We start from the raw sequence: 13,395 nt of genomic DNA on the forward strand, positions 1-13,395 counted from the left end.
ACCAGAATTCTATCTTAGAACACTTAAGACCTAGGATACTGTACTTCTGAATTAAAGAACAAACTACCAGCTATTACTGTGTTACTGAAAAGTAAAACTCATGCAGTACTATATTAAGCTCTATGCAAACATCTCAAATCCTGTCTTTCTTTCTTTCTTGTGTATTCTGTTTACCATGCAGTGCAACATTCATTCACTTATAGGCCTACTGTGCTTAATTTAATTTTTTAGCCTATAGGCTACCTTATACTTAGCCTACTTGTATAGGCCTATTTGTGACTCATATTACTTTCTTTCACTCCACTACATTGCTAAAGTATAAGCAACATTAATAACCACTTCAAATGTGGTATAAAGTTCTGCAACCTGCACAAAGAAAATCTGTCACTTTATTGATATTTTTTGTTGAGGGGCGCTAGCTCCTATATGTCCAGCTTTGAGGGTTTGTGTAAACACAAACGTTGAAAATGTCCAACTTTTAATACAGCAATGCATTGACATTAAAAATAAAATGTGCTTTTTTTTTCTTTTTTTTTTAAATTAAAAGTATATTATTTAGGCCTACTTATAGAAAGTATAAGCTTGCTAATTATAGCTATACTCCTATACACATTTGACTGAGCAACATTCACTTGTAGTTTAGTTTATAGGCCTAATATTTGAAATAGCCGTCTTTGACTCATACTCTCATAGTAGCTAGCTGTCCCCATGCACCACACAGTTCATACTACACCTATGAATCACAGTCATAAAATAAGAGGATGGTTGTTTACATAACAACCATCCTCTTATTTTTTGACTCCTCCCCCCCTCCTCTAGTTTTTGTTGACAGTGCAAAGCGATATGCCTGTATACTTTCCCAGCAGCTGGTCTGGTCAAACATGTTTACTAAAGCTCAGATTTAATCAAAAATAGATTCTACATGGCATGGGTGATGTGTTGTTTACCCCGTGTGAGACGGTGTGTCATTCATCAACTGTTTTTACGTCCGGAGCGTCATGTCCAGCCAGGACGTCCATGAGTCCATCCAAGCATGCAGGCTTCAGACGCGCCGCCGTGTAAAAGTGGGCTATTTTTTGACGCAGTCTGTGTGGGACTCCCCGGTTTCCCAGCAGCTGTTTGTTGGGGCGCATACCCCTAATCATAGCTGTCAACTTGTCACGTCTCATAAAAGACTGGTGTGGTGCAATAATTCGGTCCATTGCTTATTTAATAAAGAACACTTCCACGTTTCATTGGTCAAAGAGGTGCGAGTGTTTATTTATTTATTTTTAGTTTTGAAAGAGAAACCAACAATAATGAGAAATATTATATTATAACTTCTATAAACCGAGGTTCCAAGGCCAACACTATACTAGCCTATATGCTGCGAATCCTGCCTCTGCAAGCGCTCCCCCTACAGTACCAGCACGCCATTGGTCAGATGTAGAGCTTGTCCCGCCGCCGAGGCAGCGCATATGGACGTGTGATTGGCTTCACTGGAGCTCAGGCAGTGTGGGCTGATGGCTCGTTTCATGAATATGCATAACCTGTCTTTCCACTCTGGGGCCTCGCCCTGTCTTACCAGCTTGCTCATCGGAACAGAATGTGGGGTGCGATGCTGTTGCGTCAGTGATTCTTTCAGCGGAATGCATAGGCTGATAGGCAGTATACAAAATATGCCAATATATCCTCGGCACTAAACAGCAAGGTAATTTATTGTGTTTCTATAACTTTTCATACAGAAAGCAATTGCTTTAAAGCACGTCGAAACTGTATCGTGCGCGTAATTACGCATGGCGTAGCCTGCATTCGAGGGTTGCAATATTGAATAATTCAACGTTACTTTTACCGGCATATGATATACGGGGATATATTTCGTCCAATTCGTTGTATAGTGTTTATTGTAGACTTACTAGCCTATCTGCAATCTCAGGAGTTGGACAAAGCCTTCTTGTTGAAGCCACTCCTCTTCATAGTAACTGTGCCAACATATTTTCTGTGTGCTATTTCAGGTCATTGGAGTCCAGTTTCAACAGAGGAAGAAAACGTTGACAAACAGGTTCTGGGTCCGCCCTTGAGTCGAAACCACCTGCTCTATAAGAACCTCACTCAGAACACAGACAATCAGAAACGCAAGAAAGGACTGCAGGATAAGGAACCTGCAAGAAACAAGAAAATAACTGCCGAACTATATCAACTCAGTTCGCTTTATCCTACGAATTACCAAGCAACCAACCAATCTCTGCTGCAGCTTCACAAAAAACGAACCGCTTCTCTAAGCCGAATATAGACGAGAATTAGGAGGAATACACCCCGTGCGCATTTGACAAGCAAGTCGCGTCTTTCTTTCTAAAAAAAAAAATCAATTCCTGGGAAAAGAACTGTCACCACAGCCCGTCAAGATGCAAATGACAGAAACACCCATCCTCCAGAAGAACTCCCTGTTCAACGCCATGAACCGCTTCGTCGGCGCCGTCAACAACATGGACCAGACGGTCATGTTGCCCAGCATGCTGCGGGACTTGCCCGTGGAGGAGGACAGCGAAATGTGCTCCCTGAAGTCCGACGACGGCGACGGTGACGCGGACATGTACAGCTACTACCAGCTGCTCAAGTCCATCCGACGAGACATCGAGTGGGGCGTCAGGTGCGCCGCGGCCGACCAGAGGCTCAAGGAGAAGATGCCGGTCAGCCGCACGGGTTCGTCGGCGTCCTCGTCATCCGACTCATCTTTCTCGTCGTCGTTCTCGTCGGAGGAGGAGGACGAGTCCGAGGATGAGGACTTGGAGAAGCAGTTCCAGTACCACCTGACGGGTCTCCAAGGGGTCCTCTCCAAGCTCACAGTGCAGGCCAACTGTCTCACCAAACGCTACAAGCAGGAGCTTGGCATTGGAGGCTGGGGCCAGTAAAAGTTACGAACTCAGCAACTAACTACAAACTTTCAACGTTTGTGCTGATGATTTTATAGTGGCTCCATGAAGGAGTCCTGATGAACTGAAGTCAGTTTATTATTATTGGCCTTTTCTACTAATGACATTCGTTTCACGATATTGGATGGTAGAAAAAAAAGACACCCTTGCATGTCTGCAAGTCTACGTGGTGTTGGTCTGCTATTCTGTGGTATAGACTGCTATGTGTTGAACCCGGAGTGTTCGGTTCAACAGAGGGGGTTAACACTTATAAAGCTATACTATGCCCAGGTTCCATTTCTTCAAATGTTTTGCACTCTGTTTACTTAATTATTACGCAGCGTGTCCTGTCAGATGCCATGATTTAAGCGTGCGTGATACACATATATTTATATACATTGATTTTGTATAACTTATTACCTCACACATTGTGTGTTTATTTCAAAGTAGCTTGCATGAACTGCAAGACCTCTAATTTTGAACGCCCCAGGCCAATGGGGAATATTGATACAGGACTTAGCCTTGGAGTTGATGCTAATGATGTCAATGTTTCAAAATGTCTTTAAGTGAAACTTGTATATATGGAGGGAGGCAGGTGCTTTGTCAAAGCTTATGATCTCCATATGCTTCATGATCAATGAACTGGAATCAACTGATAATTCTTCTTCAAGAAGAATAATGAAGTTTTCCATGAGATGTATTGTTGTTTTTTATTGTTATTATTGTCCCCACCCCTGTGTTTTGTTTCTACAACCAAGGTATTACTGGAGATATCCTATTTCCATTCTCGGTATGATCAAAAGCTTTTATATGATTCATGATTTTGTACTATAATGTAAATGTATGAAATAAACTTTTATACAAATGTCATCTTTGTAATGCATGTTTCATTCCACAAATACAGTAGGCCCAAATGAGATAATTACATATAAAAGTTGCCTCTCAACACTGGATGTGCAAGTTGTTTCACCAAGTCTCTTTCTAATGACCGCAGGAATGAGATGTTAGCACAGGGAATGCTGATTCACTATAATAGTTTAATATCCCATTTATACAGTTGTCAACACAATTTGTTTTAGGATCACAAGAAACAGCATAAAAACCCACACATTAGCATTTGTTATAGCTTCTATAATTTAGAATAGATGGAACAACCATGTTTATTTATAAATGCTTAGTGAAACTTAAAAATAAAACAATTTCAATGTGTATAGGCCTATACCAAAGGAACAGGTCATGTGGCTGTTCTACCTTATTATATGTTCACTGATTGTTAATTCAGGGAATGTCAATTGTTTATAATAGTCAAACAGCAATAGTGTTTGAGGTGGTCATTTCACTTGTCTTAAATAACTGGACATCTTCCAGAACCTGCTTGTGTTTCAAGTCATCTTTCAATTACCGTAGATTATACTCTATAATTGAACTCTATATACAATTTCCAAAAGGACGTTGCTTTTTAGTAGAGGATAAAGAAACATAACATAACCATAACTGTTTGTATAACTTACTGTATTTCCCCCCAATTAGTAGTTTTAAAAAGAAAAACATCAATATCTGTAATTGCAATGGTAATGTAATCTAACTCTGTGAAACAACTCTCAAAACATTCAGATGCTTTCTATAAAGAACAAGCAGATTGAGGAATGTTGCTTGACAGCAACAGCAAGACCTACTACAGCTTTATAACTTTGACAACACCTTGACTTTGTTGTTGCACCACTTGAAAGTTGTTCAAGTTGTCGTAAATACAAAAAAAAACTAGCAACGTGCCTCTTTTGAACTAAAATGCATTTTTGTTTGTGTCAGAGCAAAGCAAATTTTAAAAGCATATTCATGCATCTTCTAAACTAAAATTGGATTGTTTGTGTCATGATCAAAGCAATAAAAAAAAGTAAAGCAGGTTCCTGCAGGAAAAAAAGTCTGCAAACTATTTCGGCAAGCATTAGCCATTAATGACATTATTACATTTAGTGTGTATCTGCACATATGTCATTTCTTTGTAGTCCATCTCCATGGAAGTGAGAGTGACATGACATAGTTGCCTCGTTACTCATTGTTGTTGGGGACTGTGATACTGCCTCAAAGGCCACCAATAGCAATGGGTGTAGCTGGAGTTACAGAATCACAAAGGGACATGTTGCATGATGCAACCACATACTGTTTATGCACTCTCCCTATCTGCATGTCTCTCGGTCTCTCTGTCTCTCTCTGTCTGTCTGTCTCTCTCTCGCTCTTACGCACGCACACACGGTCGCACGCACACACTCACACACACACACACACACACACACACACACACACACACACACACACACACACACACACACACACACACACACACACACACACACACACACACACACACACACACACACACACACACACACACACACACACACACACACACACACACGCACACACACACACACACGCACAAGCAAGCACACACTGTGTCTCAGTTTTGTTTTTGAATATATGTTGTATTTATCAGGGCAGGAGCTAGATTTATCAAGTTCACAATAAAGCCAATTGATTGTAGGCACATCCCAGTCTCAATAAACTTGTGTTTACAAAACTGACAGTCTAGGATTGTTTTTCCTCCTTTTGTTTTCCTCCTCCACGTCTATTTCTTAGCTTTTACATTATTTGCTTCCACTATTGTGTGGCCTGGCCTGCTCATCATGTTGACATTTTTCTATTCATAGTTAGGAGGACAAAGGTGACATACCTTGATGCCTTTGATTGTAGATAGGTCTACTGTTATAGGCTTTAAAAAACACCTAACAATTAAGATAACATAATGATCTCCAAGGCTTGTTTACGCGTCAATGCAGGCTACTGCCTTTGCACATGAATTTCCATCAAAAAGTTATGTGCACTGCCTTTTGTGGTATGATGCTCAAATCTAAGTCACAGCCTTTGTTTACTGGCCAGATTTCAGCTGGTATAGTAGGGGTCAGGGTTTTCAGACCAAGGACCCCTTAGCTGAGAGAGAGATGAACTATAGGGACCCCCCCTGCAGATTGTATAAAATTGTGTTGCAGATTAAACCTTTTCATGAAGCCTAGCTTCATAGACTGTATCTGTGAATTCATGTTTTTTGTTTATTTCAGATATTTAACCAAGACTCAATATTTAGTAAACTTGACCCTCAGAATAGGGATGATAGGTTTGAAGTGGTTAAACAAAATCCATATCATATGTCAATACAAATTTGAACAGCATTTAGGACTTTTACATAACTTGTAAATTGTATGCAGTCTGGGGATCTGATTGGTTGAATTAAGGTTGCATGTTGGTCGTTGGATGTATAGTGTAGCCTCGGTCCCATCCTTACTAAATTACTCATCTGCGAAGAGAAAAGCGTTGAATGTCAGATTACGACATGCTCTGTATCCCTCTATAGTTGTCCAAAAAGTGACACTCTGTGATGAGTGATGAGGGATAAATTCAAAGACAGCCCTGCCAGAGAAAGCAAACAAACGTTCGTTCGCAAGAGATGTCAACAGTTGATATTTCAAGTCATTTTCAATTACCGTAGATTATACTCTATAATTGAACTCTATATACAATTTCCAAAAGGACGTTGCTTTTTAGTAGAGGATAAAGAAACATAACATAACCATAACTGTTTGTATAACTTATTTCCCCCCAATTAGTAGTTTTAAAAAGAAAAACATCAATATCTGTAATTGCAATGGTAATGTAATCTAACTCTGTGAAACAACTCTCAAAACATTCAGATGCTTTCTAGAAAGAACAAGCAGGTTGAGGAATGTTGCTTGACAGCAACAGCAAGACCTACTACAGCTTTGTAACTTTGACAACACCTTGACTTTGTTGTTGCACCACTTGAAAGTTGTTCAAGTTGTCGTAAATACAATAAAAACTAGCAACGTGCCTCTTTTGAACTAAAATGCATTTTTGTTTGTGTCAGAGCAAAGCAAATTTTAAAAGCATATTCATGCATCTTCTAAACTAAAATTGGATTGTTTGTGTCATGATCAAAGCAATAAAAAAAAGTAAAGCAGGTTCCTGCAGGAAAAAAAGTCTGCAGACTATTTCGGCAAGCATTAGCCATTAATGACATTATTACATTTAGTGTGTATCTGCACATATGTCATTTCTTTGTAGTCCATCTCCATGGAAGTGAGAGTGACATGACATAGTTGCCTCGTTACTCATTGTTGTTGCTGGGGACTGTGATACTGCCTCAAAGGCCACCAACAGCAATGGGTGTAGCTGGAGTTACAGAATCACAAAGGGACATGTTGCATGCAACCACATACTGTTTGTGCACTCTCCCTATCTGCATGTCTCTCGGTCTCTCTGTCTCTCTCTGTCTGTCTCTCTCTCGCTCTTACGCACGCACACACGGTCACACGCACACACACACACGCACGCACGCACACACACACACACACACACACACACACACACACACACACACACACACACACACACACACACACACACACACACACACACACACACACACACACACACACACACACACACACACACACACACACACGCGCGCGCACACACACACACACACACACACACACACACACACACACGCACAAGCAAGCACACACTGTGTCTCAGTTTTGTTTTTGAATATATGTTGTATTTATCAGGGCAGGAGCTAGATTTATCAAGTTCACAATAAAGCCAATTGATTGTAGGCACATCCCAGTCTCAATAAACTTGTGTTTACAAAACTGACAGTCTAGGATTGTTTTTCCTCCTTTTGTTTTCCTCCTCCACGCCTATTTCTTAGCTTTTACATTATTTGCTTCCACTATTGTGTGGCCTGGCCTGCTCATCATGTTGACATTTTTCTATTCATAGTTAGGAGGACAAAGGTGACATACCTTGATGCCTTTGATTGTAGATAGGTCTACTGTTATAGGCTTTAAAAAACACCTAACAATTAAGATAACATAATGATCTCCAAGGCTTGTTTACGCGTCAATGCAGGCTACTGCCTTTGCACATGAATTTCCATCAAAAAGTTATGTGCACTGCCTTTTGTGGTATGATGCTCAAATCTAAGTCACAGCCTTTGTTTACTGGCCAGATTTCAGCTGGTATAGTAGGGGTCAGGGTTTTCAGACCAAGGACCCCTTAGCTGAGAGAGAGATGAACTATAGGGACCCCCCCTGCAGATTGTATAAAATTGTGTTGCAGATTAAACCTTTTCATGAATTCATGTTTTTTGTTTATTTCAGATATTTAACCAATACTCAATATTTATAGTAAACTTGGCCCTCAGAATAGGGATGATAGGTTTGAAGTGGTTAAACAAAATCCATATCACACAAAGATTTGTGCCTGCCCCATCTGGCAGGGGCAGGTTATCCCGCCAGACCCCCTATTGAAGACCCCTGCATTAGTTGCACTGGAAAGTGTATTTGGATGGCTGGTGCAAGGAGAAGTCACCACGCTAAATATCATAACTGAAGTTGTGGACATTGAAGTGATGCACAAATCAGCGTTGGAGAGGAACAGGCACTGTCAGATCAGTTACGCAACTTTTGGGAAATCGAATCCCTTGGAATCCACATGAAAGAAATTCATTCTGAGAAGGAAGACATGGCAGTGTATCCCAAGCCGTGCATATCCACGGCTTCCCAAGCCGTGCATATCCACGGCTTCCCAAGCCGTGCATGCCTATTCCCACTATAGGCTGAGGAAGAAATGCCACTTGACAGTTTTCAAATCAGCCTCATGGTGGCGCTACAACAGGCCAAGTTGCGTCTCACACACACACACACACACACACACACACACACACACACACACACACACACACACACACACACACACACCACACACACACACACACACACACACACACACACACACACACACACACACTAGGGCTGCACGATATGGACAAAAATTCATATAACGATATATATGGCAGATATCTCGATATCGATACGATATAATTCATATCACGATATATATGGCAGATATCTCGATATCGATACGATATATCATGCAGCCCTAGTGTGTGTGTGTGTGTGTGTGTGTGCGTGTTCGTGTGTGCAGGACAGAGGGACAAACGGTGTGATGGTTTATTTTCCGAGGGGCACAGGCTAAAACAGAGGGCTGGCTTTAGAAGTGGACGATATATCGATATGTCGACGATATATCTATATCGCGATACCGTTGCCTTTTTGCGATACTGATATTGTGCATGTTCATAGTTACCTCGATAACGATACGACAACGATATATTGTGCAGCCTTAACACACACACACACACACACACACACACACACACACACACACACACACACAAACATGTTTAAATTACTCCTAAACATTTTGCCAAACATCACACACTCCCCTATCCTCCTGGTGGAGACCTGTGCCCAGAAGGGCACTTTTTCTAGTTAATTTCTGCATCTCTTATACTGTACAGCAAATATTATATAAAACACATTAGGCTAAGTGATTGCTATGTCAATACAAATTTGAACAGCATTTAGGACTTTTACATAACTTGTAAATTGTATGCAGTCTGGGGATCTGATTGGTTGAATTAAGGTTGCATGTTGGTCGTTGGATGTATAGTGTAACTAAATTACTCATCTGCGAAGAGAAAAGCGTTGAATGTCAGATTACGACATGCTCTGTATCCCTCTATAGTTGCCCAAAAAGTGACACTCTGTGATGAGTGATGACGAGGGATAAATTCAAAGACAGCCCTGCCAGAGAAAGCAAACAAACGTTCGTTCGCAAGAGATGTCAACAGTTGATATGGACCGTGTTTTGTCCCTCGTTGCGCACAGTAGGAACAGGAAGTAGATTTAGTGTACATCAAAACATAAACATTTCCAACTTGCCAAGCGTTGTCTTCGCTAAAGCCTAAAGCCTTTGCAAAAAGGAATGGAAAGTATAAATCCAAAATCATTGAATAACGATTCACACTCCTGCGTAAGCCTATGTTGTTTTAACACAGGTTCAGACGACTATCGATGTGTAAGTAACGTCAGAGCTGCTCCATTATCAAGGTTAGCCTTTTAGCTAACTGCATGCACACCCGCCGATACGCCGGTAGCTTAATTTGACTGATGTATTGGTCAGAGAGATGGATTGAGCGGTTGCATTCTGACAATCGCTGATTTTATTCTTGATGGAGGAGAGTTATCAGTTATGTAAGGTCATCTAACGTGGAAACATGACTGTCATGATAATCATGACAGTCATGTTTCAGGGCTAGTGGAATGCAGTGACTATAGTCTCAGTAGTCTGTCTTCGATGATTAAGTTAGTATCAATGCAGTCATGTATTCTTGAACGAAATTAACTACATGACTAAAATGGACAGCATGCCATCGACATGTGAACTAGTTTTATCTTTTGACAGCTGCTGTCATCACGGATACAGAGTGAGTTTGTTGCGTTAGCCTGACACAAGATAAAGCTAAGCATAGCTGAGGTCCTTATCATGACATGATAAGAATTGATAGTGGAACCTGTAAAGCAGGATGTGTGTACAGTGTGTGAGGTTTATGATAACATATCACTGGGTTTCAACCATAATGGTGAGGTGACTGACCAGTGACCACATTGACACCTATAGGTGTCAACCAGTGTGGTCAGTCACCCCTCACCTCCTTCCCCCTGAGAGGTAATAATGATAGTTCTTGCCTGGTCACCATCACCAAATATTAGTGACAATGAACTTGAAGTGTCATACATATAAATTGCAATGTGTTTGCGATTGAACATATACATAGAAATTGTGCTGGGCAGATATGACAGATTACTCAAGCCTATACTGGTCGGTGTCACTGTCATGACAGGTATAGGCTTAGCCCAAACATTTAGATTCTCGTAGAGGTTTTTTTCGATTCTGACGAATCTCTCTACGAGAGTCTAAAAGATAACCCCGCCCCTAACGTCGAAAAGGAACGTTTGTGCCTCAAAATCACTCTTACCTTGTACAAATGCAAAATCTAAGCTGCTTTAAATTTTGCCCCACTTGTTTGTGATCTGTGCGCACCCATATTAAACACTGAACATGCTTATTTTTCAATAAAAAAGGTATTTTAATCCACTCTGTTTCGGAATCCTCCATTGTAAATGCGCAACAGAACATTGCCCGCGCCCCTAGCGGCCAGGGATCTCTTGCGCATCTACAATGGAGAGAAAACCAAGATGGCTGCCAGATTCTGAGACAGAGTGGATTAAAATACCTTTTTTATTGAAAAATACGCATGTTCGGTGTTTAATATGGGTGCGCACAGATCACAAACAAGTGGGGCAAAATTTAAAGCAGCTTAGATTTTGCATTTGTACAAGGTAAGAGTGATTTTGAGGCACAAACGTTCCTTTTCGACGTTAGGGGCGGGGTTAACGTTTAGACTCTCGTAGAGAGATTCGTCCGAATCGAAAAAAACCTCTACGAGAATCTAAATGTTTGGGCTAGTATAGGCTAGTAATCAAAATAAATAATGTACTATGGCTTATAGATCTTAGAGATGTATTAGATTTTAGATCTGCTATTTTGTTTTTAACTCCTTCCTTTTAACTTCCTCCAAAACGTTATGAACATTTTTCAACATTTCAAAAAAGTTTTGCCCTAAATTCTGAAACCAGGCTGAGAGTGCTTTGTTAAAAGAGCGTGGACTATGAAGTGGAAATAATGAAATATGAAACAAAATTTAATCCAGCTGTTTTTATACAGATGAATGGAAACAAGTATAAAAATGATTGCGATTAATGGCTCAAGTAATTGCCTAAAAACTCAGCTATGGCAGTTAAGACAGAATGGGACTCTTAACCTGCTGTCCTAATAAAGTATTGGCACTCTGGCTATTGGCGTGTGCGGCCACTTTCTGTTTCAAGATTCCCTCTTCAAGTTCTCTCCCGTGGCCCCCGGCACCGCTAAAAAGGACTTTGGTGTGCGTTAGCGTCCTTGTGCACAGTGTTTCAGTCATAAACAACCAAGTAATGTAGATTATGTTGCTTATGTGTAGCATGCAGGCCGGGGGATTCAGTTTGAGTTAGTCACTTTTAACACTGAAGAATGCTGTAGTATTGCTGTCCTTGAATAGCACACATAACCACTCAGACTGACAGACTTGCAATCACTCACATCACTAATTGAAAGCAATCAATCACAGTCTCCTCTGCTATGTTACCAGCTAACCTAGATACAAATGCTCCCATTAACAGACCTACATTTATCAGAAAAGCACATTTTCACTTAATTGGTATCACATTTAATGTGAAAATTAACATGACAACTTTGATCACTTCGCCCAGTATTTGTCAATGAATAGGAATCTTTCTGTTCCATTTTGTTCAAATGTTTTAGCCACTTGCTAGGCAAGTTATTGAAGGTTGATTGTGAACTCATTAGATTCCTATTTGCCACTCAACTCCTGAAAATGAACAGCTATCATGATTTGCTATTTTGCTATTTTGTCCACAAAGATCGTTCATATTTGTTGCAATTGGAATGGCTCCTGGTTGGCCCAGTTTAAAATCTATAGTTTCTTGCCATCATGGCATTGTTTATAAGTTTTGTGTACATTTTGATTCTGTTCGATAAAAACAGAAGTCATAAGGCACATCGTTTTGTATGTTTCCCTAAAAGGAATTGCTTTTGTGGTAATGTTGTGTTCTGATTGAGTCTTATTGGATACTTTCCAGTGCACTTAACTTAATCTTTTATAATTAAGTGTGTTGTTGTTGTTAGTATTATATTTCAGACCTTTTATATACCCAAATCAAATCATCCTCAAATACTTTTCAGTAACATTTGATTTCAATCATGACAGAAATATATGAATGCACCCTTTAAGGCACTGAATAATTTACAAGTTAAAGTTAGTTACAGTAAAGTTAGAGTAATACAACTGTAATTAAATCTTTTCTCCAGGAACTATTTTGGCTAGACCTTTCAAATCTCAGAAATCTGTGGTTTAAATTGCATGAAAGCACAGAACTTTTATTTACTTTTATTTATTTATTCAAGTCTCTGCAAGTTAGGGGCACGGTGGCACAGTTGGTAGTGCTGTCGCCTCACAGCTAGAAGGTCCTGGGTTCGATTCCCGCTCGGGGTGCTGTGGGTGCTGGCGGCGTGTTTCCTCCTCCGCGTCATCAGTGCCCATACCCGAAGGCGGGGGTTGGCGAAAGGGCCTTTCTGTGTGGAGTTTGCATGTTCTCCCCGTGTCCCCTAGGGTAGGTACCCTCACAAAAAACATGCAGTAATCCTGGTCTCTAAACTGCCTCCCCCTGGCCAGCCGGGGCGCCTGATGGAGGGGAAAGGAACTGGTTGGAATAACGTGCTCCTTCCATGCGCTACGTCCAACCAGGGAAACTCCCCCCCTGTCAGGTGTAAAGGAGCAACTTGGACACTCAAGCATGAAGGAAGCATGAGTTAAGTCTGTTGCTCTCCCTAGGTTGGCGGAGGGTGTGTAGAGCCCAGGATCACATTAGATAATTGACACAGGGGTGAAAAATGGGTTACAAAA

General features: G+C 40.8%; 2 protein-coding genes across 4 annotated transcripts in view; both read left to right on the forward strand.

Moving 5' to 3' along the window:
* Positions 1-2,005: 2,005 nt before the first annotated feature.
* mid1ip1b (MID1 interacting protein 1b) lies at positions 2,006-3,761 on the forward strand. Its single transcript, XM_083777553.1, has one exon. The coding sequence runs from the start codon at positions 2,385-2,387 to the stop codon at positions 2,889-2,891; it is 507 nt and encodes a 168-aa protein (XP_083633679.1). The 5' UTR covers positions 2,006-2,384; the 3' UTR covers positions 2,892-3,761.
* Positions 3,762-9,712: 5,951 nt separating this feature from the next.
* LOC310867416 (cyclic AMP receptor 1) overlaps positions 9,713-13,395 on the forward strand; it is an 85,912-nt gene continuing 82,229 nt past the window's right edge. For 2 of the 3 annotated variants that reach the window (XM_083777496.1, XM_083777497.1), the window contains exon 1: positions 9,713-9,890. In XM_083777496.1, coding sequence (XP_083633622.1) covers positions 9,798-9,890 — 93 coding nt within the window. In that variant the 5' untranslated portion in view covers positions 9,713-9,797. Of the gene's footprint in view, positions 9,923-13,395 lie in introns of all 3 variants that reach the window. The other variant, XM_083777498.1, reaches the window with a different exon arrangement.

This window comes from Protomyctophum parallelum, assembly GCF_964188405.1.
Source record: "Protomyctophum parallelum genome assembly, chromosome: 11".
NCBI lineage: Eukaryota > Metazoa > Chordata > Actinopteri > Myctophiformes > Myctophidae > Protomyctophum > Protomyctophum parallelum.